At 58.8% G+C, this 24,597-nt stretch overlaps 3 protein-coding genes across 4 annotated transcripts in view; 2 read left to right on the forward strand and 1 right to left on the reverse strand.

Annotated features, from left to right (window-relative positions):
* Positions 1-1,395: 1,395 nt before the first annotated feature.
* CERS1 (ceramide synthase 1) lies at positions 1,396-17,868 on the forward strand. Its single transcript, XM_055342978.1, has 7 exons — positions 1,396-1,644; positions 4,007-4,166; positions 8,167-8,347; positions 9,956-10,117; positions 10,405-10,552; positions 10,799-10,908; positions 17,734-17,868. The coding sequence occupies exons 1-7, from the start codon at positions 1,396-1,398 to the stop codon at positions 17,774-17,776; spliced, it is 1,053 nt and encodes a 350-aa protein (XP_055198953.1). The 3' UTR covers positions 17,777-17,868.
* Positions 17,869-18,094: 226 nt separating this feature from the next.
* GDF1 (growth differentiation factor 1) lies at positions 18,095-19,889 on the forward strand. Its single transcript, XM_055342976.1, has 2 exons — positions 18,095-18,444; positions 19,058-19,889. The coding sequence occupies exons 1-2, from the start codon at positions 18,120-18,122 to the stop codon at positions 19,840-19,842; spliced, it is 1,110 nt and encodes a 369-aa protein (XP_055198951.1). The 5' UTR covers positions 18,095-18,119; the 3' UTR covers positions 19,843-19,889.
* A 330-nt stretch (positions 19,890-20,219) lies between these two features.
* Positions 20,220-24,597, reverse strand: part of UPF1 (UPF1 RNA helicase and ATPase) — a 37,533-nt gene continuing 33,155 nt past the window's right edge. For both annotated transcript variants that reach the window (XM_055342975.1, XM_055342974.1), the window contains exons 21-24: positions 23,450-23,611; positions 23,098-23,315; positions 22,673-22,795; positions 20,220-22,084 (exon numbers count right to left, since the gene is read on the reverse strand). In XM_055342975.1, the coding sequence (XP_055198950.1) occupies positions 22,676-22,795; positions 23,098-23,315; positions 23,450-23,611 (500 nt within the window). In that variant the 3' untranslated portion in view covers positions 20,220-22,084; positions 22,673-22,675. The remainder of the gene's footprint in view (positions 22,085-22,672; positions 22,796-23,097; positions 23,316-23,449; positions 23,612-24,597) is intronic.

The raw sequence follows: 24,597 nt of genomic DNA on the forward strand, positions 1-24,597 counted from the left end.
GATATTTGTAGATAAAGTCTGAAGGAAGTGAGCGAGGGTCCCCATTAGCACCTGGGAGAACAGCATTCTAGGCCAAAGGCCCTGAGGCAGGACTGTGCCAGGGTGCTAGAGGAACAGTGAGGTGGCCAGTGTGGCATATGGGGAGCAAGGTGGAGAGGAGAGTATGAGAGTAGGTCGTGAATCAGTGAGGAGTTGGCCTTTACTCTGCATGGGGGGAGCCATAGGGAGCTGTGAGCGAGGAAGAACAGCAAGCAGGCTCCCTCTGGCCTCTGGGATGAGGAGGAAGCCTGGGTACTAGGCAAGAGGCACTAGGGGGACCCAGGGGCCACAGGAGGCTGTATAGGTGCAGGGAAGTGGCTGAATTTGTGAACATTCAGAGGTAGGGCCAACTGAATGTGTTGCTCAACTGGATGAAGGAAGGGAAGGAGGAGAGATGTGTGACTCCTCAGTCTGCCTGCGGGTTTTCCCCCAAGCACCTGAAGGTCAGGTGAGGCCTCCTACAAGTTCCATACTGATTTTCACTCTGCATCTTAAAGGTTTTGGGATGATGCCCTAGGTGGGAGGAAGGAAGAACACAGGATTGTGGGAGTTCCTGGGAGAGGGGCTATCAGTGTCAGGGAAGGCACTGTCCCCAACAGGTGACCACAGGCCTTGATCGTGGCTGTTGGGGGCTTCAGACACAGGGCCTGGTCACCGGACTGTAGAGTATCACCCAGGGTGGTCCCAGTGGAGCCAGCATCTTGATCCAGCCTCTGAGTCCCAGCAGGTGGGTCCCTGCTCAGTCCCTCTGCCTCAGCCCCCCACTCCCCCACCCCGGCAAACCTGTGTTAACCTGGTGCAGAGGAGGCCTGCCAGGTGCTCAGGGTCACGGATAGCAGGTGGCCCTGAGGACAGGGAATGGTGGGGTCCGAGGGTGGAGGGCCGGGGAAAGAGTTACCGGTGCAGGGGAAGGCCTGTTGGTGCTCACCAAGCCCCATGCCGCGGGGGGCTGGGGAAGCCCAGGTGGGCACGGCACTCCCCGGCGCGGACGGTGCAGACGACTGACAGATGCCATTCCCCGCTGCCTCGCGCCTCGATTTCCTCCAGTGGAAAATGGGCAGGAGCGCGGGCCCGTCTCCTGGACGCGTCGCCGGGTCTCGTCCTCCCGCAGTCGCCGCCGCTGCCTCCGGGAGACCCAGCCTCCGCGCGCCCTCAGGGTCTCGGTCGCCGCGACCGGGCCCCGAGTCCCCGCCGCCCGCGCCCCCGCCGGGGCGGAGCTTGCGCCGGTCCCGCCCCCCCGGCCCCAGCTCCCGCCGGCGCGCCCCCGGCCCAGCTGCAGCGCGTGACGCGGGGCGCGCGGCTCCGGAGGCCACCGCGGGCGGGCGCAAGCGGCGGCGGGGACGGCGAGCGGACGGCATGGCGGCGGCGGGGACGGCGGCGGGGCCGGCGGGGCCCGAGCCCATGCCGAGCTACGCGCAGCTGGTGCAGCGGGGCTGGGGCAGCGCGCTGGCGGCGGCGCGGGGCTGCGCGGACTGCGGCTGGGGGCTGGCGCGCCGCGGCCTGGCCGAGCACGCGCACCTGGCGCCGCCCGAGCTGCTGCTGCTGGCGCTCGGCGCGCTCGGCTGGACGGCGCTGCGCTCCGCGGCCACCGCGCGCCTCTTTCGGGTCAGTGCCGCCGGGGTCCGGGACGTGGGGCCGCGGGCTGGGGCGGGGGCCGGGCCGTCAGGAGGGCCCGGGACCCGGAGCCCGGCCCTCGCCTACCCCGTTCTGCCTCCCAGGGCCGGGTCGCTGGAACGTGGGGCCGCGGGCTGGAGGAGCTCGTCCTCTCGGGCGGGGGGCGGGGGGATGCGGGGGTGTGGCCGAGCTAGAGGAAGCCCGGGACGTGGGGTCCTCGCCGCGGATGGGGCGTTCGAGAGGTGGGGGAACCGGGGCCGACTTGGCGGGTCAGGGCGGGACGAGGGGGCCCCGGCCGGTGGGAGGGCCCGGTCCGCCGCGCGCCCTCTCGGGCAGGCCGAGCCGGGACCGGGGGGCGGAGGGCGCGGCGGGGTAGGCTCGGGCCACAGAAGCCGCCTGCGCCTCGCGCCTCAGGGCGATGCGGGGCGCGCTTGGAACCGGAGCGGGGCCCGAGGTCCGTGCGGCTGCGGAGCCGACTTGTCCGCCGCTCCCGGGAAGAGGCGGGAGCTGCCCGGCCCCTGCCTGGCGCATGTCTGCAGTCAGCGCCACCCTCCGACCCGGGGAGGCAACGGCCTGGACTCCCCGGCCACGCCGGTGGTCGCAGGCTTGCTTGGGAGGTGGCACGGCCTGGGCCTTCAGAACGGCCGCCTCCGAATTGCCCAGTTTCTAGCGAGTCTGGGAGGCTACCGCCCCGATTGGAGAGTGACCCTGGGTGTGACATTGGCGCCTGGCCTCCCTCCCATCCTTAGGGAGGGGTCGCTGCTATGGGAGCTGCTGGGAAGGCATCTGGGCCCCTAGCTTGGCCGCGACTCCCCCAGGGACTGACGGGGGTCACTCCGCCCAATCTGGCTGGAGGTGGCAGGGGCTGCAGGGACAGAGAGCCCAGCGTCAACAAAGGGGCCTTTCTCTGCTGGCCGGGAAGAGGCTGGCCCTTGTTAAGTCAAGGGTAGGGTGTTGTTTGGCGGCCGCTGTCCCCACCACCATCTCGTATCACCCACATGGCAAGGAGACGCCGGCCACCGCCCTGCTCCCTGGAGTGGGGAGGCAGGCACGAGGGCCCCTCCACAAGTCCGCCTTGGTCCCCATCAGGCTTTGTTGGTACCCCCGACTCTCCCAGTTTCTGGCTGGGGAATGGGGGGCGGGGTCCAGGAGGCTGAGAGTCCGAGCCTGGGAGGGGGATGTGGTCGCTCTGGGACAACCAGAGTGGAGCGGGCTGCCTCCTGGAGGAGGAGGCCTGGCGATGGGGGAGCCTGGCGGTGGTGGCGGGGGGAACGGTGAAGGTGGGGGGAACGGCAAGATCCTGTGCACCCTCCCTGTTGAAATCCACAGAGCTCTGGCCGGTCGGGGCGGGGTGAGAGCAGTTCGAGGCTCGCCCTTCCCAAGAAACGGGTGGAGGGGCTGCTTTTTCCTCCAAAGCTCATCTTCTTGGCAGCCGCCTGGTTGCCAGGGGTGACTGGAACTGGCTCTGGCTGTCTCCATGGCAACTCCTGGTGCTCCGGCCCCCTCAAGCCTCTCCTCCGCGGAAGGGGGCGGGCTTGACCCAGCAGCTCTTAGCCCCACCCCCAGGGAGATGGAAACGGGGCTCCTGAAATCCAGGGGAGCTGTGCCCCTCAGATCCCTCCCTGACAGTTGCATGACCTCTCTTCCTTCCAGTGTCCCTGATGTGTCCCTAGGTGGCTGGGTTCATGTCCCCTATCATTGTACATCCTTTCCTTGCCCTGCCCCACTCTGTCCTCCATTGTCCCCCCACGTTCTCATGCTCTCTCTCACCTACTCACTCGCTGCTTCCCCACCCTCTCTCTCTAGCCAACCCCCAGTCTCCCTCCGAGGTACCCCTTCCCCGAGGTGCCATGATTCCCCATGGGGATCACTTGGGGTTCCAGCCTCTCCACATTCACCCCGATGCCCCCATACTCACCTCTGTGCTCTCTTCACAGGCTCACCCCTACGGGCCCCTCACATCTTCTCTTTAATCCTGCCTCCTCCATGGTATAGCCCCAGCTCCCTCTGGGACCCCCAAGCCCCCCAACTCCACTGAGCTGGCCCCATTGGTCTCCCTTGCTTGTACTCACGTGCCCCCTCCTCGGCGTCCCGGCTTCCCTTACGTTTCCCTCACGTCCTCCCCCCCATTCCCCTCCCCACACAGCACTGGACAGCTGGGCACTAAGTTTAGCCCTTGGCTCGCACATGTGGGCTCTGGTTACCCTCCAAGCGGCAGTGGGTACCAGGCCCCCCGCCCCCGTCCAACACAGCCCAGCCTGGAGAGCCCCTGAGCCTGGCTTTACCCACCCTAGAGGAGTGGGCCCTGGCCCTTGGCCCCAGTATTGATGGCCACCCACCTTCTCACCCACAGCCCCTGGCCAAACGGTGTCGCCTCCAGCCTAGAGATGCCGCCAAGATGCCTGAGAGCGCCTGGAAGTTTCTTTTCTATCTGGGCGCCTGGAGCTACAGTGCCTACCTGCTATTTGGCACCGACTACCCGTTCTTTCACGACCCACCCTCCGTCTTCTACGGTAGGGGCCCTGCCAGACAGAGCTGGGTGGGGGAGAGTTCTGCTCTCCATGGGGGAGCTGGGCACTCATCACACATCTCATGCTGGATGTCTGCCCTAAGATAGGGCTGCTCCAATGTAGCTCCAGGACAAGGGTGCTCAAAGGGCTCTGAGGACAGGGAAGGGTCCTGTTTAGGACTTGTTGCTATCAGGGCTCAGGGAGGTATTATCCTGATGAGGTGATTTCCAAATTATGGTAAGAGCCCAAATGTCCTTGTGTGGACCCAGGTGGGCATTCCAGGTGTCTGGAACAGCATATGCAAAGGCCCTGGGGCCTTTATGTGCTTGGTGCGTGAGAAGAAGAGGAAGGCAGGAGGAATCTAAGTTTGAGTTTCATTCTAAATGGGATGGGTTTGTGGATACTAAAAAGCTGCTTCTGGCTTCCATGTGCAGGTAGGAGAGACTTGGATAAGGAAGAACCCCAGTGGGGAGGTGAAGGGCTACTGTGTCTTGGGCCAGCTTGGCAAAGAGATAAAGATGGTGAGAAATGGCCGCATCCACTGAGATTGTGCTGGATATGGGGGCCGTCAAGGCCTGAGCCTGGTGGGATAGGCAGGAAGGTGACTGCAGTGTCCTTTATCACCTGCAGGCAGGCTGTTATAGAAAACCTGATCTGTGATGGGAGTGTCAGGATTTCTCTATTCCTGTGCTGAGCACCCAGGCTGTGTACCAGGGACACACACGGAAGTGTTTTCTGCCATGTGACGCAAACAGTTTCAGAAGGTTCCTGGTGGCACCAAGCCCCACGTCCCCATCTGAGGACTGGGCACAGAGCTTCTGTGTTTTGGTGTCCCAGTGACGAGCACTGCGTTTGCCAGGCACCTGTCTGTCTCTGTGGGACCATGTCGCCCACATGGCCCCTCTCCCCACGTGCATTGCCCTTATAAATCCCTAGAGGGCAGGGTTTAGCTGTCATTCAGTTTCCCTTTGCGGGAATGAACCATGATGGATCTCTGTTTAGTTTCAGGTATGGAGTTGCTTCTGGTTTTTTCTTATTATAAGTTATGCTGTGATAACTTGCTTGCAGGTGAGCTGCTGCTTTGCATGTGCACTTACTGGGTACCTACTGTGTACCAGGCACTGCCCTGACATGGCTGAGTGCTTTAGAGAAAGCTCCCCCCACCTCGATCCCTTGTGATGACAATGAAGTCTGGAATCTGTTAACAGCTATGAGAAAACTCTAGGGGGCGGGGAATGTTCTACAGAGATGGACATTCACACCAGAAGTGACTTTTGTGTGTGGACCTGGAGGTGCCTAGAACAGATAGGAAATCCAAAGGCCACTGTGGGACAGGCACACTCAGTGCAGATCAGAGGCAGCGAGGAGCCCCTCCAGGATAGTGGGTATCTACTGGGGCACTGTGAGCAGAGGAGGAATGTTGCCGGGCCCAACTGAGTAGGGGGCTGAGGGCAGGAGCCAGGGCATGAGGGGGGACTCTTCCCAGGAAGGAGCCCAGAACAGGAAAGAAGTGGCTGGTTTGAGAAATGTTTTGAAGGGAGAACTGATAGGATTCATTGCCAAGTCAGAAGCAGGGGCGAGCAGGGACTGTAGGGATGACACTGGGGGCTGGGATCCGGGGCTGGGGAGGAGGAGGTTTCAGGGAGAGCTGGAGCTGGGTTTGGGACACCTGGGCACTGATTCCAGAGGCCAGGGAGTGGGATGCAGTGGGGGTGACATGGAGCGTCCAGAGCAGCAGGTAGGTTATGCATGTGGAGGGCAAGCCAGCGGTCCCTGGGTGCAGTCCAGCCTCCGCGTGCAGGGAGGTGCAGATGGAGTCCGAATGGTGAGCCCTATGTGGGCCACACCGCCCCTGCCCCGCCCCAGATCTGGGGCCTGAGGCTGGAGGGGGACACTTGCCCAATGGTAAAAGACTTGCCAGTGCAATTGGTGGAAAATTCGGTGTCCTGTTTCCACAGCAGGTTCTGTGCATTGAGGCGCCTCTATGTCTCTTCCTTCTAAAGGGGGGGTAGAAGCACCCAGCAGGAGTTGGAGGGGTGGCTCTACTGGCTACAGCATTCCCACCTAGCTGAGGACAGAACTCAGAGGAAGGGCCCTGCCAGAAGTGTGCATTTTGCTGTCAAACTTTGGGGAGCTTTTGGACCTGATAAAGTGGTGGGTGGAGATCTAATCCACTGTGGGGGATGCATTTTTTTTATTATTAATCAGATAAAATATACTTGACATAAAGTTAACCATAATTTACAGTCGCACGTTCTGCATGAGTCCACTTGTGTCAGGTCCTTGGAATAGCCAGATTCATGGAGACAGGAGCCAGGGCTTGGGGTGGCGGTGGAGGGCCATGGGGAGCTGGTGTTTAATGGGCACAGAGTTTCAGCCATACAGCGTGAGAAGAGCTCTGGAGATGGCTGCACAACCATGTGAACATAATAATGCTCCTGAACGTATGGCTGAGATGACAGGGTGTCCGTGGTATGTGTTTTACTATAGTTTTTAAATATTCAGTGTTCTAAAGTGAGTTCAGTGGCATGTAGCACATTCACAGTGACGTGCAACCATCACCTGTGCCTAGTTCCAGAACATCTCCATCCCCCCAGAAGGAGACCCCATCCCCACGAGCAGTGATGCCTTCTCCCCTAACCCCTGGCAGCCACAAATCTGCTTTCTGTCTCTACGGCTTTGCCTGTCTGTTCTGGATGTTTCATGTACTTGGGATCATGCACCGTGTCACCTTTTGTGTCTGGCTTCTTTTGTTCAGCATCTTGTTTTTGAGGTTAATCCATGCGGAAGCGTGAACGAGCACAGCGCTCCTTTTCACGGCTGGGTAATATTCCGTTGTGTGGCTGGATCACATTTTCACCCACACACGAGTTGATGGGCACTTGGGCTGCTTTTGGTGATGGCCAGCAGTGCTGCTGGAGATGTGCGGGTACAAGGAGCCCTGATTTTAGCTCCCTTGAGCACATTACTAGGAGTGGACTTGCTGGGTCATGGGCTCACGTGTTCTTGGCCATTGAGGCCACCGAGGGGAGAGTGGACAGTCGGGAACAGCTCTGGAAGGCCAGGAGGAGCTGGGACAAAACTGAGCGGGAGACAGTGGTGCCAGGACCCGGGTCAGGGTAGCAAGGGCAGGAGAAGTGAGCAGAGGCATGGATGGAGAGGGGCCCCCACATGGGGGTCCACGTGGATCCCTGTTGCATGAGGTATCAAGGCGCAGAAGAAGAATTGTCACTGAGGTGAGGCATTGGGGCTTTTGAGGGGATAGCCAGGCTCCAGGGTACATGGGGGTCTGGCTCCAGGTCTCTGAGGCTGGAGGTGGGAGGCCCTAGATGGAGCCCAGGGAGGCCATTCTGGGGGGCAAGCCGAGAAGGAGTGGCCAGAGAAGTCCAGGTCGATGCAGGCAGAGCCCTCTTGGTGATAGTCCTAAGAGAGGAAGCAGAGGCGACTGGGAGAGTTGGGGGTCTGTGTCGCCTGGAGGGGTTGAAGCCTGAATGTGGGTGGGCACAGGTGCCAAGAGGAACGTGGTGGCTGCAAGAGCAGGCAAAGGGAGCCACACCCCACTTGGTGGGACAACCCATACCCAACGGCATTGGCAGGTTTGATTTCTGCCTCAGCTGCCCCGCCCAGCACAGTGAGGCCAGTGGCAACCTCCATTCGGTGGGGGGACTGGCCGGGATGGGAGAGCCCAGGACGAGGGCATCGAAGCTGCTTCCAGAGAGCCTGAGGAGTAAGACAAGACAAGAAGGGGAGCCAAGCCAGAGTTGGAAGGCCTGCAGGGGACAGATTACAGGGATAGGAGTACTTTTTTCTATAAATCTAGAACCATTCCAAAAAAGCAACACCTATTCATAAAAAATAATGGGTAGAGAATGAGAACAGACAACCGGTGGCCAGTACACCTGCAGAAGTGGGTGGCACACCATGGCTTGTGGAGGATGCATCCCAGCTTGGGGGGTCCTGGAGGCCCTGGCAGTCCCTGATGACACAGTCCTGCTCTCTCCAGACTGGATGCCGGGCATGGCGGTACCACGGGACATCGCAGCCGCCTACCTGCTGCAGGGAAGCTTTTATGGCCACTCCATCTATGCCACGTTGTACATGGACGCCTGGCGCAAGGACTCGGTGGTCATGCTCATCCACCATGTCGTCACCCTGGTCCTCATCGTCTCCTCCTATGCCTTCCGGTGAGTCTCGGAGAGGGCAGGAGGGTATAGGGCACAGCATGAGCAAAGAAGGGACGCTGGCATGGGGCAGAGAGAGGGGGCCATGTGGGTATCCAGGTAGGTAGGTTCTGGGGAGAGATCCCAGAGGGATGGGGTATATCAGGTGCAGAGAACCCCCACCACATTCATACCCCATCCATCCCCCTCTAAGCCCTCCCACCTTGTCACAGCCTTGGCCGAGTCACGTAGCAGGTGTTTACTGCCCGGGTGCTGCGGGAGTGCAGCTAGGAACACCCACTGTGACTTTCTAGAGCCCCCTACAGCCACCACACGTGGCCCCTGAGGGCCTCAGATGCAGCCTGTCCATCCCTCAGTGTGCCATATGTGTAAGATCCAGTCTGATTTCAAAGGCAGTGGAGGGTGAATATGTCTTGCCAATCCTTTTGTTGCATCAACTACATGTTAAGATGACAATAAAGGACTTACTGAGTTGATTAGAATTAGAATATAGCATTAAAATTAGCGGGACATCTTTTTTACCTCTTTTTTTTAAAGTGACTGATAGAAAATCTAAAATATCATACGCAGTTCACAGTCTGCTCCTGCTGGACGGGCTGCCCTGGCTGCACCTCCAGTATAATAGCTGCGGGGCCACTGGTGCCTATTTCAGCTTTAGCTAAACTGAAGTAAAGTTGCATATTTGTTCTTCAGCCACACTGGCCACATTTCAGCTGCTCAGTGGTCACATGTGGCTGCTGGCTGTCATACTGGACAATGCAGGTTTAGAACATTCCTATCATTCTAGAAAGTTCTATAAGATAGCACTGCTCTAGCGTAGAATCAGATGACAAACCCAAACAAACAGACAAGAAAGATACTAATGGTTTGTTTGAAGGTGATAACTATGGGACAAAAATCAAGTGGGAAGATAAGGACTGTAGGGGTGGTGAGGTGTGGGTGGTTGGGTGATAAGAGTGAAGACTGAAAGGTGAAGGAAGCCTCCATGAACACTGGGGAGGTGCATGTTAGGCAATGGAAACAGCATGTGCAAAGGGCCTGTGGCACGTGAACTGTCAGGAGTGCAGAGAGAGGTGTCCAGCCATGTCCAGGCTGAATTCAGGTCCAGTGGCCCAAGCAGCTGTTGAGTGTGAAATGCTGGGGAGGGATGGGGGGATGGCCTTCAGGCTGTAGAGCCTCATGGGGACTCGGCCTTTCCTAGGAGGGTCTGCAGATTGCAGCAATGTTTGGGTTAAACGAACTGAGCTAGGAGGGTCAGCCTGGCAATGCTGTTCAAGGGGATGGATAAACTTGTGGGGGATCTGGATACAAAATGGATACAATCTGGATACCAGGCCACTGAGGGTCAGGGGTCACAGAGACCAGGAGGGGCAGACAAGGAACTTCCAGGGAGGCTCCTGGGTCACCCGGGAAGAGTGAGGCAGGGAAGGGGAGGGTGCAGGTGGGGCTGCCCAGGGGGCCGTACAGCCCCCCCACTCTGCCTGGTGAGGAAATGGGCAGGTCACGTGGGCCCACAGGAAGCTTGGGGTACAGCCTTGGTGCAGGGTAAGGGTCCCCGGTGTAACTCGCCCTCTGTGCTCTCCTGTCCCACTCCTCCCCTGCCCCCACCAGGTATCACAACGTGGGCATCCTCGTGCTCTTCCTGCACGACATTAGCGACGTGCAGCTGGAGTTTACCAAACTCAATGTCTACTTCAAGTCCCGAGGAGGCTCCCACCACCGCCTCCACGCCCTGGCGGCGGACCTGGGCTGCCTCAGCTTCAGCGTCAGCTGGTGAGGGGGCAGGGAGGGAGGTGGAGCTGGGGCGGGGCACACCGAGGGGTGGGGCTTGAGGGGGCGGGGCCTGGGAGGATGGGAGAGCCCCAGGGGGGCAGAGGCAGGGTCGGGCAGGAAGGGACAAGTGGGAGACAGATGGACTGGGGTGGGCAAGCCTGGGGCAGGGGGACAGGGGTGGATGGGGATGTGCAGGACCAGATGGATGAGTCCAGACGAGACTGTCGGGGGGCAGCCTTCCCCCTCCCCCCCACAGTTTCCTCAGCTCCCACTGCCCCCCCCCACAGGTTCTGGTTCCGCCTCTACTGGTTTCCGCTCAAGGTTCTGTACGCCACGTGCCACTGCAGCCTTCGCTCAGTGCCGGACATCCCCTTCTACTTCTTCTTCAATGCACTCCTCCTGTTGCTCACCCTCATGAACCTCTACTGGTTTCTGGTGAGTCGGCAGCCCACAGCTCCTCGCCCCCTCCCCCATCCTCAGCTGGCAGTCCTGTCCTAGTTCCTGTCCTGAGCAGCGGTCCAGGGGCAGGGCCCCCCCCTTCCCAGGCGGGCCCAGGGAGGGGCATGTTCACACCAGGAACAGCACTTGCAAAGGGCTGGTGACAGGAGCGCACAGCCATCGGGAGGGTGGCAGGGTCAGGGAAGTGGCACTTGCTCACCTGTGCCTCCCCGCCTCCCACAGTACATCGTGGCTTTTGCCGCCAAGGTGCTGACGGGCCAGGTGCGTGAACTGAAGGACGTGCGGGAATACGACGCAGCAGAGGCCCAGAGCCCCAAGCCCGGCAAAGCTGAGTGAGTGTGGAGGGGCCACCGCCCCGGTTCATTCCTTTAGCCACGCCTGGCCTGCCGCTAGCACTCTGGGGGCCCTGGAGACGAGGCAGCGGATGACCCGCCCCGGACGCTGCCCCCTGGAGCCTCCATCCCAAAGAGACTGCAATAAAGCCGTGGAAGATTAGCCACAGAGTTAGATGCTGTCAGGCCAGACAGGACGTGGGTAGAGTGGCCTGGGGTGGGGGCAGGCTGGTGAGGGCGGAGAATCGGTCTCCGTGGTAGGAGCAGTGAGGGCCAAGCTAGTAGCTGGTTCGGTGCACCAGCAGCTGTGAGCCAGGCCAGAGGGGAATCCGTAAGCAGGTGGCAGTGGGGGTGGGGAGGAGGGGGAGTGGGCAGCCCACTGGTCAGTTGAGCAGGAGGAGGGGCTGGGGGCTCAGACCCAGTCTGGCCCAGGTGGGAGTCCAGGGAAGGAGGGGAGAGGGCCCAACTGAGCACCGCAGAGGTAGGACACCCGGGACTCGCCAGCCCTAGGTTGTAAGCCAGATGATGTCCAATGCCCCCAGCCTGGAGGGGCCCCAGGAATGAATGGAGGCAGGTTTGGGTGACCAGTGGAATCTAGGGTATCCAGTGCTCCAGAGACAACACGAGGAGTGTTTGAGCAGCAGCAAGGTGGGAGCCCGCTGATGGCTCACGAGGCACCAAGTCAGTAGAACCTATGATTTGGCTTCTGGGGGGCTCATCAGTGACCGGCCTGGGAAAGGTGGTCTCAGGGAAGCTTTGTGCTCAGAGCTTGATGAGGTGGGTCAGAATAGGCCATGAGGAGGAGGAAAGAAGCAGAGATTTTAAATATCTTCTTGGAATATAGAAGAGCAGGGAACTGGGGGTTGCCAGAGTGGAGAGCTGAGGGCTCTGTGGCCAGTTCGCATAAATAAAGGCACTTTATACCCTCCAAGCCTGGAACTACAGGTGGGGGGTGCTAAGACCAAAAGCCAGCACCCAGGCCAGAGGGGGGCCAGAGAGGTGAGCAGGGATCACTGATATGAGAGGGCTGGGCAGCAGGTGGGGTCTCCCCAGCTGGATCATGTGTGGGCATGTTGGCCCAGGTGACTGATCACCACGAGGCCGTCACTGTCATCAGGGCATGAGGGCACAGGGGCCGTAGCCAGGAGGAATGTGGTCAGATCCCAACTCTGCTGTAGAACCAACCAGACTTGTTTTAGGTGAAACAAAAATAAAAGAAAAGACCATCTAAGACTTCTGGCTCAAGCTGCCATTTACCGAGATGGAAATTGGGGCTGAGTTGGGGTAGGGTTGTGCACACTGGCAGAGGGGGGATCAGGCATCTGGTTTGGGGGCTATTAGATTGGCTGATGTCCAGGGAACGTGAGCTGGGAGTTCATGACGACATCAGTGAGGTCTCACCAAGGAAGTCTGACCAACCCTCAGAGGCTTCCAGCACAAGCAACGGCTAAAGCAGTGGGTGGGAGAGGGCAGTGCCTGCTTGGCCAAAACTAAAAATCTGAAAGATCTTCCTGCTGTACACCAGTGCATGCCCCACTCTGCGCGCCTCCCTAGTCTGTCTGCCTGAGAACCTGAGAAGGCCTAGCCAGGATGTTGGTGGGGGGCTGGCACCTGGCCAGCATTTCTGGTAGGATGAAGGCGTGAACTCCAAATGTAAATGACAGGGCCTACACCAGGGAGCACACTGCCATGATCCACCTGCGCGGGCGTCACTGGTGGAACTCAGTTCCCCGCGGTTGGCCAGAGTTAGCGCAGTTGGGTATAAAATGGGATAAAAAAGCAAGGAGAATGTGGATCAAGCTACACAAGAGCGGTCAGGATGCTTCCAAACCATCAGGTCATGGAAGACGAGGCAGCTGAGGAACTGTCCCCGATCAGAGGAGATGAAGAAGACATGGTGACTGAATGCTGTGTGGGCTCATGGGCCAGAAAAAGGATATCCAGTGGAAAAACTGGTGAAGTCATATAAGGTCTACGTTTCATTCAGAGCACTGTCCCAGAACCTTGGTTTCCAGTTGTGACAAATGCACTAGGATTTGCGGAGATGTAAGATGATAACATTCGGGGAGGCCAACCAAGGGCTACACCGCAGCTCCCTGTACTGCCTTTGCAACATCTCTGCAAATTGACAATTACCCTCAAATAAAAGTCTTAATAAAAAAAAAAAAGCGAAAAGCATGAAAGACTCAGAAATGACACGATGTTATGCTGCATTGCGAGTTCTGAGTTCTGTTGTAACAAAGTATCATGAGTTGGGGGCCTTTAAAACCACAGAAATTTGTCTCTCCAGTTCTGGAGACCAGGAATCTCACGTTGTCAGCAGGGCTGTGCTCCCTCCGAAGTCCCTAGCAAATGACACTTCCTTGTCTCTTCTAGCTTCCCTGGGCTCCACACACGTCCCTTAGCCTGTGGCTGTGTCACTCTGGCATCTGTTCTCTGTCTTCACATGGCCTTCTCCTCTCTGGCTCTACTCTCTTACAAGGACATTTGTCTTTGGATTTAGGGCCCACCCTAAATCCAGTCTGATCTCAGCCCAGATTCCTTAGTCACATCTGCAGAGACTTTTTTTTCCTAAAAAAGTCACATTCACAGTTGCAAGAGATTAGGAGGCGGACACACCTCTTTGGGGACCACCCTTCGTCCCGAGGTGGATGTTAAGGTCCAGACAGTTAGATGCTGCTGAAGAGAGAATCAGGAAGTTGAAAGCTACGAAGAAGTGACCCAGATTACAGTGAATGCAGCTGGAAGCGATGATAGCTAGACTTCTAAGAATGACCTGGCTTCACTGAGTTCTGATAGGAGGCAGAGACAACATGAAGATGCAGTGCTCAGAATTTTCCAGATGTAAAGATGTAAATCATAAAGAGGATGAATAAAAAGGCATCCATACCCCAAACACGTAGCAAGAAATGTAAAACAGCCACAAGAATGATGGCCTACGCGACAATGACACTAACAGCAGCGAGGGACACTGGATAACTGTGGAGGGAGCTGTCCTGTGCTGAAAAGAAGGAACCAGCAACTAGGAATTTCATAGACAATTTTGAAAACGTTTACCTGACGGCGCCTGGCTGGCTCAATCGGTAGAGCACATCAACTCTCGATCTTGGGGTCCTGTGTTTGAGCCCCACATTGGGTGTAGAGTTTGTTTTAAAGAAATAAAATCTTTAAAACTAAACAAATGATTAGTCAAGTGACAAGACACCCACAGAAACAAAAACTAGGAAAGTTTACCACCCACAGATCTCGACGGGTATATTTCAAAACACAGGAAAGCTATCCCAAGAGGTAGACCACAGGTGAAATGACACATATCTGGGTAAAAAAACTTAAATGCCTAGTTTGAGATTTTTAAAAAAATGACAAGTGAAGTAGTAAATACTGAAGTGGGATTGGCACTCGGCAGGAGGGTGGGGATTACATTTAGGCTACATCAGGGACCTCTATGACTGCTAGTGGGGTGTAGAGGGGAACCCGGAACAAAGAACAAAATAAATGCATAAAAGGAAGGTTAGTAAAGGCAGGATAAGTAATGCAAAATGAGAGGGTAGGTTCTCAAATATTACACATCCAAATAAGCATTCATGGAATAATCGGTTGCAGATTTGGTTTATTTAACTTATTGTTTTAAAGATTTTATTTATCTATTTAGAGAGAGTGCAGGGGGGAGGGGCAGAGGGAGAGAGGGAATCTCATGCAGACTCCCTGCTGTGTGGACCACCAACCCCCACCCCCGACACACACACACACACACACACACACACACACACGAGGCTGGACCCCAGAACCCTGAGATCATAACCTGAGCCAAAACCAAGAGTCGGTCGCTTAACCAACTGAGCCACCCAGCTGCCCCACAAGATTGTGTTTGTTTTTAAATCCACCTCTCTACTGGTTAAAAGACTTCAAGTCTAGGGTATGTGAAAGTTGCAAATAAAAGGACAAGAAATTCAGATGTAATCCTTGATCTGGAACGTTCCACATGATACAGCCCTAAATCTCAGCTTGACGGAGCATCAAGCAGCTCAGAAGCAGGGTGGACAGATACTCTTTTTAACCACAGGACGTTTCTCAAAATTGGCCGAGCCTGGCCATGGGGGAAATCTCCGGGACTCAGAACCAGGATCCCGCAGGCCGTGTAGACGAAACTTCAGCGAGGTTTGAGGACAGTAAGGAAATGATGACTGAGACCCCTGGGACGTGATTCAGGAGCTGGGAGACAGAGTGTGTGACAAGTAAGCAGCACCCCTCTCTCCCTCCCAGAACAGACCACCCTCAGGGACTGCCCCCTGGAGGGACCCCCAGGACCTGACCCAGCCCCTCAGCCTGACCCAGCCCCTCAGGCTGGAGCCCCCCCTTGTCGCCTCAGGGGCTGCTGGTCCCAGCAGCCATCGAGGGCCCTCACCTCACTCCGCCTGCTGACCTGCCCTGAGTTACCTGCCGCTTATCCCCGGGGATCCCCTTCCCGCAGCCCCCTCATTTAACTCACCCAACTTCCAGCTTTCTCTCCCAGCTCCTGGGGCTCCCCAGCGTGCCGTTCTCCGTCTCCGGGTCTGCCTGATGTTTCTAGCATCTCTGAAAAATGCCTGGAATCAGCCCAAACTACCTCCCTGGAACATTTGCCCATTGCAGTCGATGGAAACTCAGGGTGAAAACCGTGCCAAACTCTAGGGAGCCCCCTCGCTCCCTCTCCTTACGCCTGAGGAAACATCCAGAATCCCCCTGAGATGCCGCCTGTCCTCATCTCCGTCCAGCTCCCACCCTCGTTCTGCTTCTCTTTACCCGTAGCAGTGCAATGGAACTGAGAAGCCACCTCCCCCCACCCCAGATACTAACACGGGTTTTGAGCCCCGCTGGGAGGGGCACTTGGAGGCTTGTACAGAAAAATAAACCAGCATCATTGGGAAAGTTCTGATAAAAGGCTTGTGGCGAGGTATGAATCCTTGAATGTATTAAACCTACTAATGAAAGCATAGGAACGGAAACCTTGGAAGAGAGCCGAGTCCATAAATAGGCTCCAGGCCTAAGGATCACTGGGAGGGACGAGCTGTCAGAGTGCTTGGTAACCAGCTGGAGAAAAAGAGCAAACGTGTGTATCTCGAATCAGCCCGAGGGCAAACTCCCGATGGAGCAGATGTTGAGGCAGAAGCAGAAGCTGCGAAATGAAACCAGAGGCCAAAAGGGAAATGGTGGCATCTAGCAGCTGAACTCTAAGGGTCAGAAGCCAGGAGCCCCACCTCTGCTCCGTCTAGAGAACCGACGGGCGAAAACGGATGGCAAAGGAACCACAGGAGGCCCCCATGGGGCTTATCTGTAACCTCACAGATCAAGAGCCTCTGCCCGTGGGAGAGAAAGGGCCACGGAAGAGGGGGCAGAGGACGGGATGCGCGCTCCCAGGAAGGGACACGCGTGGCTCCAGCCCAAGGAAAGAATGAATTGAAGTGACTGAGGTCATCTCCTGGGAAGTAGGTTCTTCTATGAAAGGGTCTCTGAGCCAGAGTGCTCCGCAAAGTGAGGGGACCCGGGGTGGGAGGGTGGTAACACCCCAAGTGTTAGGATCCGTGTGAGATACCAGCAAGATTTGTGTGAAATTTGACACAGAAGCAAGAAACCCAGGTTGATTTCCAGGAGTGGCTCAGGGAAATGTGAGTTCTCCGTGCTTTCTGAGGTCTAGACCGTGAGAATATAGTACCAGCCCAGGAAATACGTTTGTGCGGAAGCTAGACCATAGAACCCACTCCTGCAAAGGCACCGAAAGACCGATGTGCAAAGGCATGAGGGGCTCCCCGAAGCGGGAACGGGAATAGCCAGGGCCTTGGCCAGTAAGCCGCAGTAAGTAAGTAAGCAGGTGCTGACAAAGGCACCAAGGAGCAGGGGTGGAGCCCTTTGTCGGAGCTGGTGAGGTGGCCCCGGGCACCCCCCCCAGTCAGAACCCGAGCGCCGCCACTGTTGCAGGCAGTGAAAATGGAATTTATGGAGAGTGGTTGTGCACACAGGAGCAAGGCCAGTGTTGACTTTTTGGAACATTTGGGTGCAGAAGACTGTGTGTGTGTGTGTGTGTGTGTGTGTGTGTGTGTGTATTATATATTGATTTTACTTGGGAGAGCGGGAGAGGGAGAAAACAGAGGGAGAAGAGAGAGGGAGAAGCAGACTCCCCATCCCTCCCCCCTGAGCAGGGGACCTGACACCAGACGCTCGATCCCAGGACCCCAACATATGATCTGAGCCCAAGGCAGACGTCTAACCCACTGGACCACCCAGGCACCCCCAGAAGACATCTTTATAGACAGTTTGAAATATGCAAAGCATACGTTATCTAGAAATTAGGGGCCTTTCTCTGGACTTAACCTGGACACTTATTAGAGTCTTAAAACTGCTTAAGTTGTTTTAGGAACATGGAAGGAAAGTCGGGGCTGTGGCGGATGCAGAGCGCAGTGTCCGGAGAATCACAGGGCGACCAGAGCCAGGGGAGGAGCTCTCCCTGGCTGGAGGGTCAGGGAGCGCGGCCCCGTGTGCGCAGCGCCTGGAAGGGAGGAGTATGCAGTGCAGGGTTTATCCAGACCCAAGTAGTGGTGGTGGTGGTGGGGGGGTTAGATCAGGCTTTTGCCCTCCACCGGCCGTGGGTAGCGCAGGAGGGAGGAGAGAGGAGGGTGTAATTGGGAGGGGCAGGGACGCCGAGCCCGCCAGGCGGGAGGCAAAGGTCTGATGGCCGTGGTCGGTCTCCGTCTGGCAGGAAAAAGGGATGTGGAGGGCGATGCAGGCGAGGCAGGGTGGCACGCGGGGCATGGGGCCCGGGGCTAACCTGGGCCCGGTTCTGGCCCCCAGGAAGCCGCTGCGGAACGGCCTGCTGAAAGACAAGCGCTTCTGAGCTCCGTGGTCGCCGGCCCACCCCTCAGCACCCTCCCCGCCCGGCCCCGCCCCCTCGGAACCGACCCCGCCCCTCCCCGGGACTCCGGCTCTGTCCAGCTCCGCCCCGCCTGGGCCCGGCCACTCCCGGTCACCTCCCCCTGGACCCGCACCCCGAGACCCCGCCCCCGGGGTCTACCCCCGTCCGGCTTCTGGACCGCGGCCACGTCCCCTGGGGACCCTGACCCCGCCCAGCCCCAGCCCTCCGTCCTGGCCCCTCGGGGACCTCGGCCCCGCCCCCAGCCTGCAAGTCGAGGGTGCCCCGCGGCCCCTGAGCACTCGTCCGGCCGCCGCCAGCGAGGAAGATGCCCGCGCTGCGCCGCCCTCCTGGCCGCCGCGTCCTCTTCCTCCTCCTGGCCCTGCTGCTGCCCTCACCGCCCCCAGCCCGCGCCCCCGCGCCCCCGGGCCCCGCCGCCGCCCTGCTGCAGGCTCTCGGGCTGCCCGACGTGCACCGGGGCGCCCCCAAGCCCCGGCCCGTACCCCCCGTCATGTGGCGCCTCTTCCGCCACCGGGACCCCCAGGAGGCCAGGGTGGGCCCGCGGCGGACGCCCCAGGGGACCACCCTGAGACCGTGCCACGTGGAGGAGCTGGGGGTCGCCGGAAACATCGTGCGCCACATCCCGGACCGCGGTGAGTGGGGTCTGCGCTGGGGGCGTGTGTCGAGGAGGCGGAGACCCCGCTGTGCGCCCCTCCACGAGTGGGGGAAGCCAGAGCAGCTCCGAACGTCCCACCCGCCCAGTCCGGCCCACGAGCAACCGGAGCCTCCGCACTCCATCCGCTCCTCCCCGTGGGCACCTGCAGGGACCGGTCGGAGTGGCCGAAGGCCAGGCTCCTTGCACCGGGCAAGGCCCCTAGCTTGCAGCTGAAGCCCTGCCCCCACTCTCCCCTCCGTCCCCCGCTGTTTCACGCCATTTGATGCCTTTCCTGCAGATACCACCTCTCCGGCATCACTTCCCCACGGGCCCCAGGCATCCGTTCATCTCTCACCCTGCCCGGGTCCCGCCGCAGGCCGCCGTGCCCTGGCGCTGGGCCTCCTCTTACTTGCAAGCGACGCCCTGCCCCCCACTCATCACTCCCCGCCCCCCGCGCGCCGCTTCACACCATTTGACGCCTTCTAACGGCGCCCGCAGCCCCAGGCGCTCCACCTTTCCCTGGTCCGGTCCGCGATCGAAACCCTTGGCGGTTGGGGCCGGGCGGGGCACGGGGGCGCAGCGCGAGCCCAGCCCTCTCCCTGCCTCCCCAGGTGCGCCCACCCGGCCCCCGGAGCCCGCATGGGCCGCGGGACAGTGCCCTGAATGGACCGTCGTCTTCGATCTGTCGGCCGTGGAAGCCGCCGAGCGCCCGAGCCGGGCCCGCCTGGAGCTGCGCTTTGCGGCGGCGGAGACGGCGGCCGACTGGGAGCTGAGCGTAGCGCGGGCGGCGGAGGGCGAGGGCGGCGGCGCCAGGCCGGTGCTGCTCCGCCAGGCGGTGCCCACCCTGGGAACGCCGGTGCGCGCCGAGCTGCTGGGCGCCGCCTGGGCCCGCAACGCGTCGGCGCCGCGCAGCCTCCGCCTGGCGCTGGCGCTGCGTCCCCGGGCCCCCGCCGCCTGCGCGCGCCTGGCCGAGGCCTCGCTGCTGCTGGTGACCCTTGACCCGAGCCTGTGCCACCCCCTGGCCCGGCCGCGGCGCGAAGCCGAGCCCGCCCTGGGCGGCAGCCCCGGGGGCGCGTGTCGCACGAGGCGGCTCTACGTGAGCTTCCGCGAGGTGGGCTGGCACCGCTGGGTCATTGCGCCACGCGGCTTCCTGGCCAACTACTGCCAGGGCCAGTGCTCGCTGCCCGCCACGCTGTCGGGACCCGGCGGGACGCCCCCGCTCAACCACGCCGTGCTGCGCGCACTCATGCACGCGGCTGCCCCCGGCGCCGCCGGCCTGCCCTGCTGCGTGCCCGCGCGCCTGTCGCCCATCTCAGTGCTCTTCTTTGACAACAGCGACAACGTGGTACTGCGGCACTACGAGGACATGGTGGTGGACGAGTGTGGCTGCCGCTGACGGAGCCAGGCGGGGCCCAAACAATAAACACTGCGTGGTCCGCTCCCCTGTCTCCAGTCTGGTGGCCTGAGGGTGGGGGAGGAGGCAGTGGCATCCACTACGACCTGCTGCCAGGGTGATGGGACGACCCACAGTGACACCACCTACCCTGTGCTCCCAGGGCTGGGTTCCTAGATCCTCATCTCCAGGAAGCGGCATGTCTAACCTGCCCACAGCACCCCCAGGTACTGCCCACCAGGGGCTGCCTGTCCCTGTGCTGGCACAGCTGGCCGTTCTAGCCTGGCCATCCAGGTGCCCCCAAAGCTCCCAACCAGCCAGACCCCAGATCAAGTGCTCTGCCATCTGCAGTTTATCTGCTGCAGTGTGAACACAACAGCTGTTTATTAAGATTTTATTGGTGACAATAGAGCTTAAAACAAATCGACCCAAAATCAAAAGTTACATTAAGCTGGTACAGATGCTCCATTTGGAAAACAGAATAACTGCTGCTATGAAGGTGGAGAACAAAGCGAACAGCACAAAGCAGAGGCAAAGCGTTCCAAGGAACAGAACAGGGCAGGCGGGTGGGCACAGGGTGTGGCCCACGGGGTGTGTCGCACAAGGGGTCATAGCGGAAACCTATCCAAACTCTATGCCTCTATGTGGCCTATCAAAAGAAGGGGGAAACCGAAAGCCCTACAGCAATGGTAATAAATAAGAGGCCTTGCCAGAAGGAAGGTGGCCTGTGTGTCCCCATCTCCCAAGTACAAGCTGGAATCTGGAGGCTTTGATAAGGGCATCAGCCTCACAGGGACGGGGACACTGGGGAAGGGGGTCAGGGTCACCAGGGCCCAGGTAGGCAAGGGATGGTCCCCAAAGAGGTGGTTGCCAGGGAGTCTACCTCACCGTGGTGTGTGCAAGGAGCTGGGGGTGGCTCTCCCAGCTACAGCTCCTTCTTGAGTCGTGGCCCAGACCCAACCAGACAAAAGCCCCCTGTGCTAGCTGATGTGACAAGCCCCTCCCAGCCCCTTCGGCACAGAACCAACTTATTTTTGAAACTTACTCCTTTTCCCAAAAAAAAAGCAGAAATCACCCCACCCCACCTCAGCTGTACCCACAGGTAGAGGGGTTCCCAGCTTGGAGGGTGGGGTAGAGAACAAGGCAGGTGGGGTGCTCAGCATGTCTAAGCAGCCACAGGTACTGTGGGTGCCTCCCTGGGGATGGGTCCTCTCGGCTGCTGTCTTCCACCAAATCCTCAGGAAGGACCCCTGGGGAAGAAGCCACTGGCCGGGGAACAGCCACCTCCCCACCCTCTGGCCTCACAGCCAGTCCTGCCCAAGGCCCGTCCCGGGGTGGGTGGGCACTAGTCCACCGCATGTAGGAAGCACTTTGCTTCTCAGAGTCCAGCGGAGACTGTGGGGCTGCCTGGCCCGGGACGACACGGTGCTCTCTCACCACCCTGACGTGCAGGGAGAAGCCACTGGAAGCTAAAATTGAAAACAAAAATCCTCCTCGTGATCCCGTCACAGGTGTTGATCTTAATCTTGTGATGTGTTGGTTTGTTTAAACTTCGTTTCTGGAAGCTTCTCGCATCTCCCAGGTCCGCCGCTAAGATTTGAGAGACAAACTCAGGAAAGTAGATTTTTCAGTACTCCTTTGAAAGAATCTTTTAAAAAACAAAAAAACCCAAAACACCGTGTTTTCTTTAAATGAAACGCTCTTAGAACACAGGCAGCGTGACCAGGGCAGTTTCAGAGCTGGTGTGGACAGAACCCACACCTCCGCGGGGCTTTCCCAGCACGGCTGCCCCGCAAGGAGCCTGCTCGGCACAGAAATGCGAAGTTTTTCCTGCTAAAACGTAGTCCCCTTTCAATAAAAGAGAAACAGAAAGAAAAGAACAGAGGAAAGGGCTACTCTGAGATGAGGGTCTTCCTCCCTCCGCCCTGGTCGCAGACCCAGGTGTGGACGCGGCGAGCGCTGGGCCTCCTTGGCGAGCGGGGCTGGCAGGGCTCGCTGGCGGGCGGTCCTCCGAGGCCGCCCGCCTCCCGCTCTCCCTTCTCCTTCTCCTCGCCGCCGCGGGCCAGCAGTGGGCGCTCGCTCTGTCTCGGGCTCCTCCCTCGGGTGCTCCTCTCCCTCTCCTGTTGCTCACAGTGGTGCTTCAGTTTTAGCAGTGGAAAACAGGTATCCATTTATTTTTATTTTTTATTACCCAGAATAAGATGCTGATGGACTAAGCCACATAGCTTAGCTCTTCCGCTGCCACCTGTAGGGAGGGAGGGAGGGCAAGGGGCCATCAGAGAAGGCAGAGGCCCACGCAGCACCCACCACCAAGGGTACAGGGCTTCCCCCCCCCACCCCACGGTGCGCCTGGGAAATGGGACCTCAGAGGCTGGCTGGGTGCCCAGACTAGTGCTCCCCAGCTGAAAAGGAAGCCGAGAGTTAAGGGGCTCCTTCTGCCAGTGGCACCAGCACCCCACTTAGCCAGCACACACCATGTGTGGGGAAGGGGACCCAGGCCCATGCTCATCCAACTCTGGCCACACTATGTACAGGGGAACCAGAGGTGAGGGCCTGAACAGCGCCCAGAAGCCCTCTTGCAGAGGTGCCCAGTGTATCTGGGGCCGGGACTCCCACATCCACCCTTCCTCACTGAGCTCTAGGACTCTCAGGCAAGGAGCACCATGCATGAAGCTCACATCCCCCCTGCCACCATGAGCAGATGAACAGGGAGCTGAAATGACTGGCCACAGGAAGAGCTGGCTTCAGGGGACCTGAGACCCCTACTACACATTCCCCAAATTTCCCATCAAGTCCAGGTCCTGGTGAAGACCTCCTGCAGGGGTCAGCTTGCCTTCTAGTACTGGGACAGCCCTGTCACTCCGCCGTGCTGGTATGCCCGTTCCCCTTGGTACGTGGAGTCTTGCGACAGTGCCACATCAATCTGTGACTTAAACTCATCGCCAAGGTAACTGTCCTGAAAAACAAAGTTGGGAGCTAAGATGTGCACATATCGTTCCAGCCTCAAGAACCTGCCCCAGAGAAGATTCTGGAAAACCTGGATCTGAAACCTAAGTGGCAGGAGATCCACACTGGTTACCTCACCAAAGAACATAGGTAACCCAGGCCAGCTGCCTAAGACAGTGTCGGGAACGTCAGGTTTTAGAGCTTACAGACCCCCACATGGTGTACCTATGGAGGATGCTGTGCGGAGCCATGCTCAGGTCCTTGTGTGGAGGGCCTCCCCAGGCCATCCTGACTTCCCTGCTGCTAGCTCACCTGGGACAGCTCGGGCTGGGAGAGGCCAGGCTGGCTCATCTGGGAGGGCTGGCTCATGGAGATGTAGCCCTGTGTCAGGGCGCCCTGGGAGAAGGGCTGCGATGCCACATCCTGGCTGGCCTGGCTGTTGGGGAGATTCGTCTGGCTGGGTCCAGGGAGCCCAAAGCGGTTCTTCTGGCGCCCCCCACGACCAGTCTTGCCTTTTGGGGTACCCCGGCCTGAAAGACAGCAGTCCAGGGTTCCTTGAAGGAGGTCAGCATCCAACCAACAAACCCAACTGTCCAAAGCCCAGATGTGAACAAACTCCAACACCAACGTGCTTTTTGCCTACATGCTGCCACCTGGCACTCACCTGCGGCTGGCCCATTTGCTTGTCCAAAATATCCTGGTGGTGGCATGGGTGGCATGACCAGGTTGAAGGGGATGGGAATGTTCATGGCAGCCACGTGGCTGGGGCCTGCACTAATCATGCCGATCTGGTCGTGGGTCTGGAAGTACATGTTTGAGGGCCGGCCTGCAAGACACAAGGTAGACAGCAGGTGTCACCCACCACATGCCAATGAGCCAATTGCCCACCCCACAAATGGCAGCTTGAACAGTTGGAATGTCAATCTCATCCTGTCACTGCTCTGAGTGCCATGGTGTTTCTTGGTGTACCCCTACAGCAAAGCCACCTGATAGAGAATCTCACAATTCAATCCCCACTCGACAGCCTCTCTGGGGCTGGCTCCTGGGAACAAGCCTTTTTTCCAAGGGGACTTAGGAGAATCACGGCCTACCAGCATCCAAAAGACTAAAGCTAAGTTGCATTTCCAACTGAAAAAATAAAAGGGAAAATTTTATATTCGTGTAACCCGCACCCCACTCTCCACCACCACCCAAAAGCAAGAAAAAACCTGAATGAACAGACCAGTGAATGGCACTGAAGATGAAGGCCCCAAGGTAGGCCCAGAGCTAGGCATATCCCCATCTGCACGCAGCTGCTCCAAGGGCTGGGAAGCCAAAGGGAGCCAAGGCATGACAGCATAGCCTTATGGTCTGTTCCCTGCCACCCCCTACCACCACCCCCCAAGGCTGAGAGTGCCTTATCTGGGCCCACGGTGAGCTCAAGGATGAAGGATGGGTCCAGAGCACCCTACCTAGCAACTCACTGGACGTAGCAATGACATCCGTCACTTGAGCCCAGCATCCAGAATACTAGGCAAGGAAAGGGGGTTTTCCTACTTCACACGAGAGGAACTGTTGGGGTGTACCTGGCCCCAGGATGGCCAGTGAGCCCAGGTGGAGATGAAGCTCAGTGTAAAATGCAGGCTATGGCACCAAGCACCTGGGTGAGCCAGTCACCCTCTGTAGAGGCTAGGGCAGGGAAAGGCCTTAGGAGACAGGGACCTGGGAGATGAATGGGAACCGTCTAGACACTGGCTCAGGCAAGAGGAGGTGTTCCATACAGCAGGGGTTAAGGCTCAGCCTCAGGACAGAGACCCCACCCAGAAGTGTGGT

The sequence above is a fragment of the Nyctereutes procyonoides genome, unplaced genomic scaffold, assembly GCF_905146905.1.
Source record: "Nyctereutes procyonoides isolate TBG_1078 unplaced genomic scaffold, NYPRO_anot_genome, whole genome shotgun sequence".
NCBI lineage: Eukaryota > Metazoa > Chordata > Mammalia > Carnivora > Canidae > Nyctereutes > Nyctereutes procyonoides.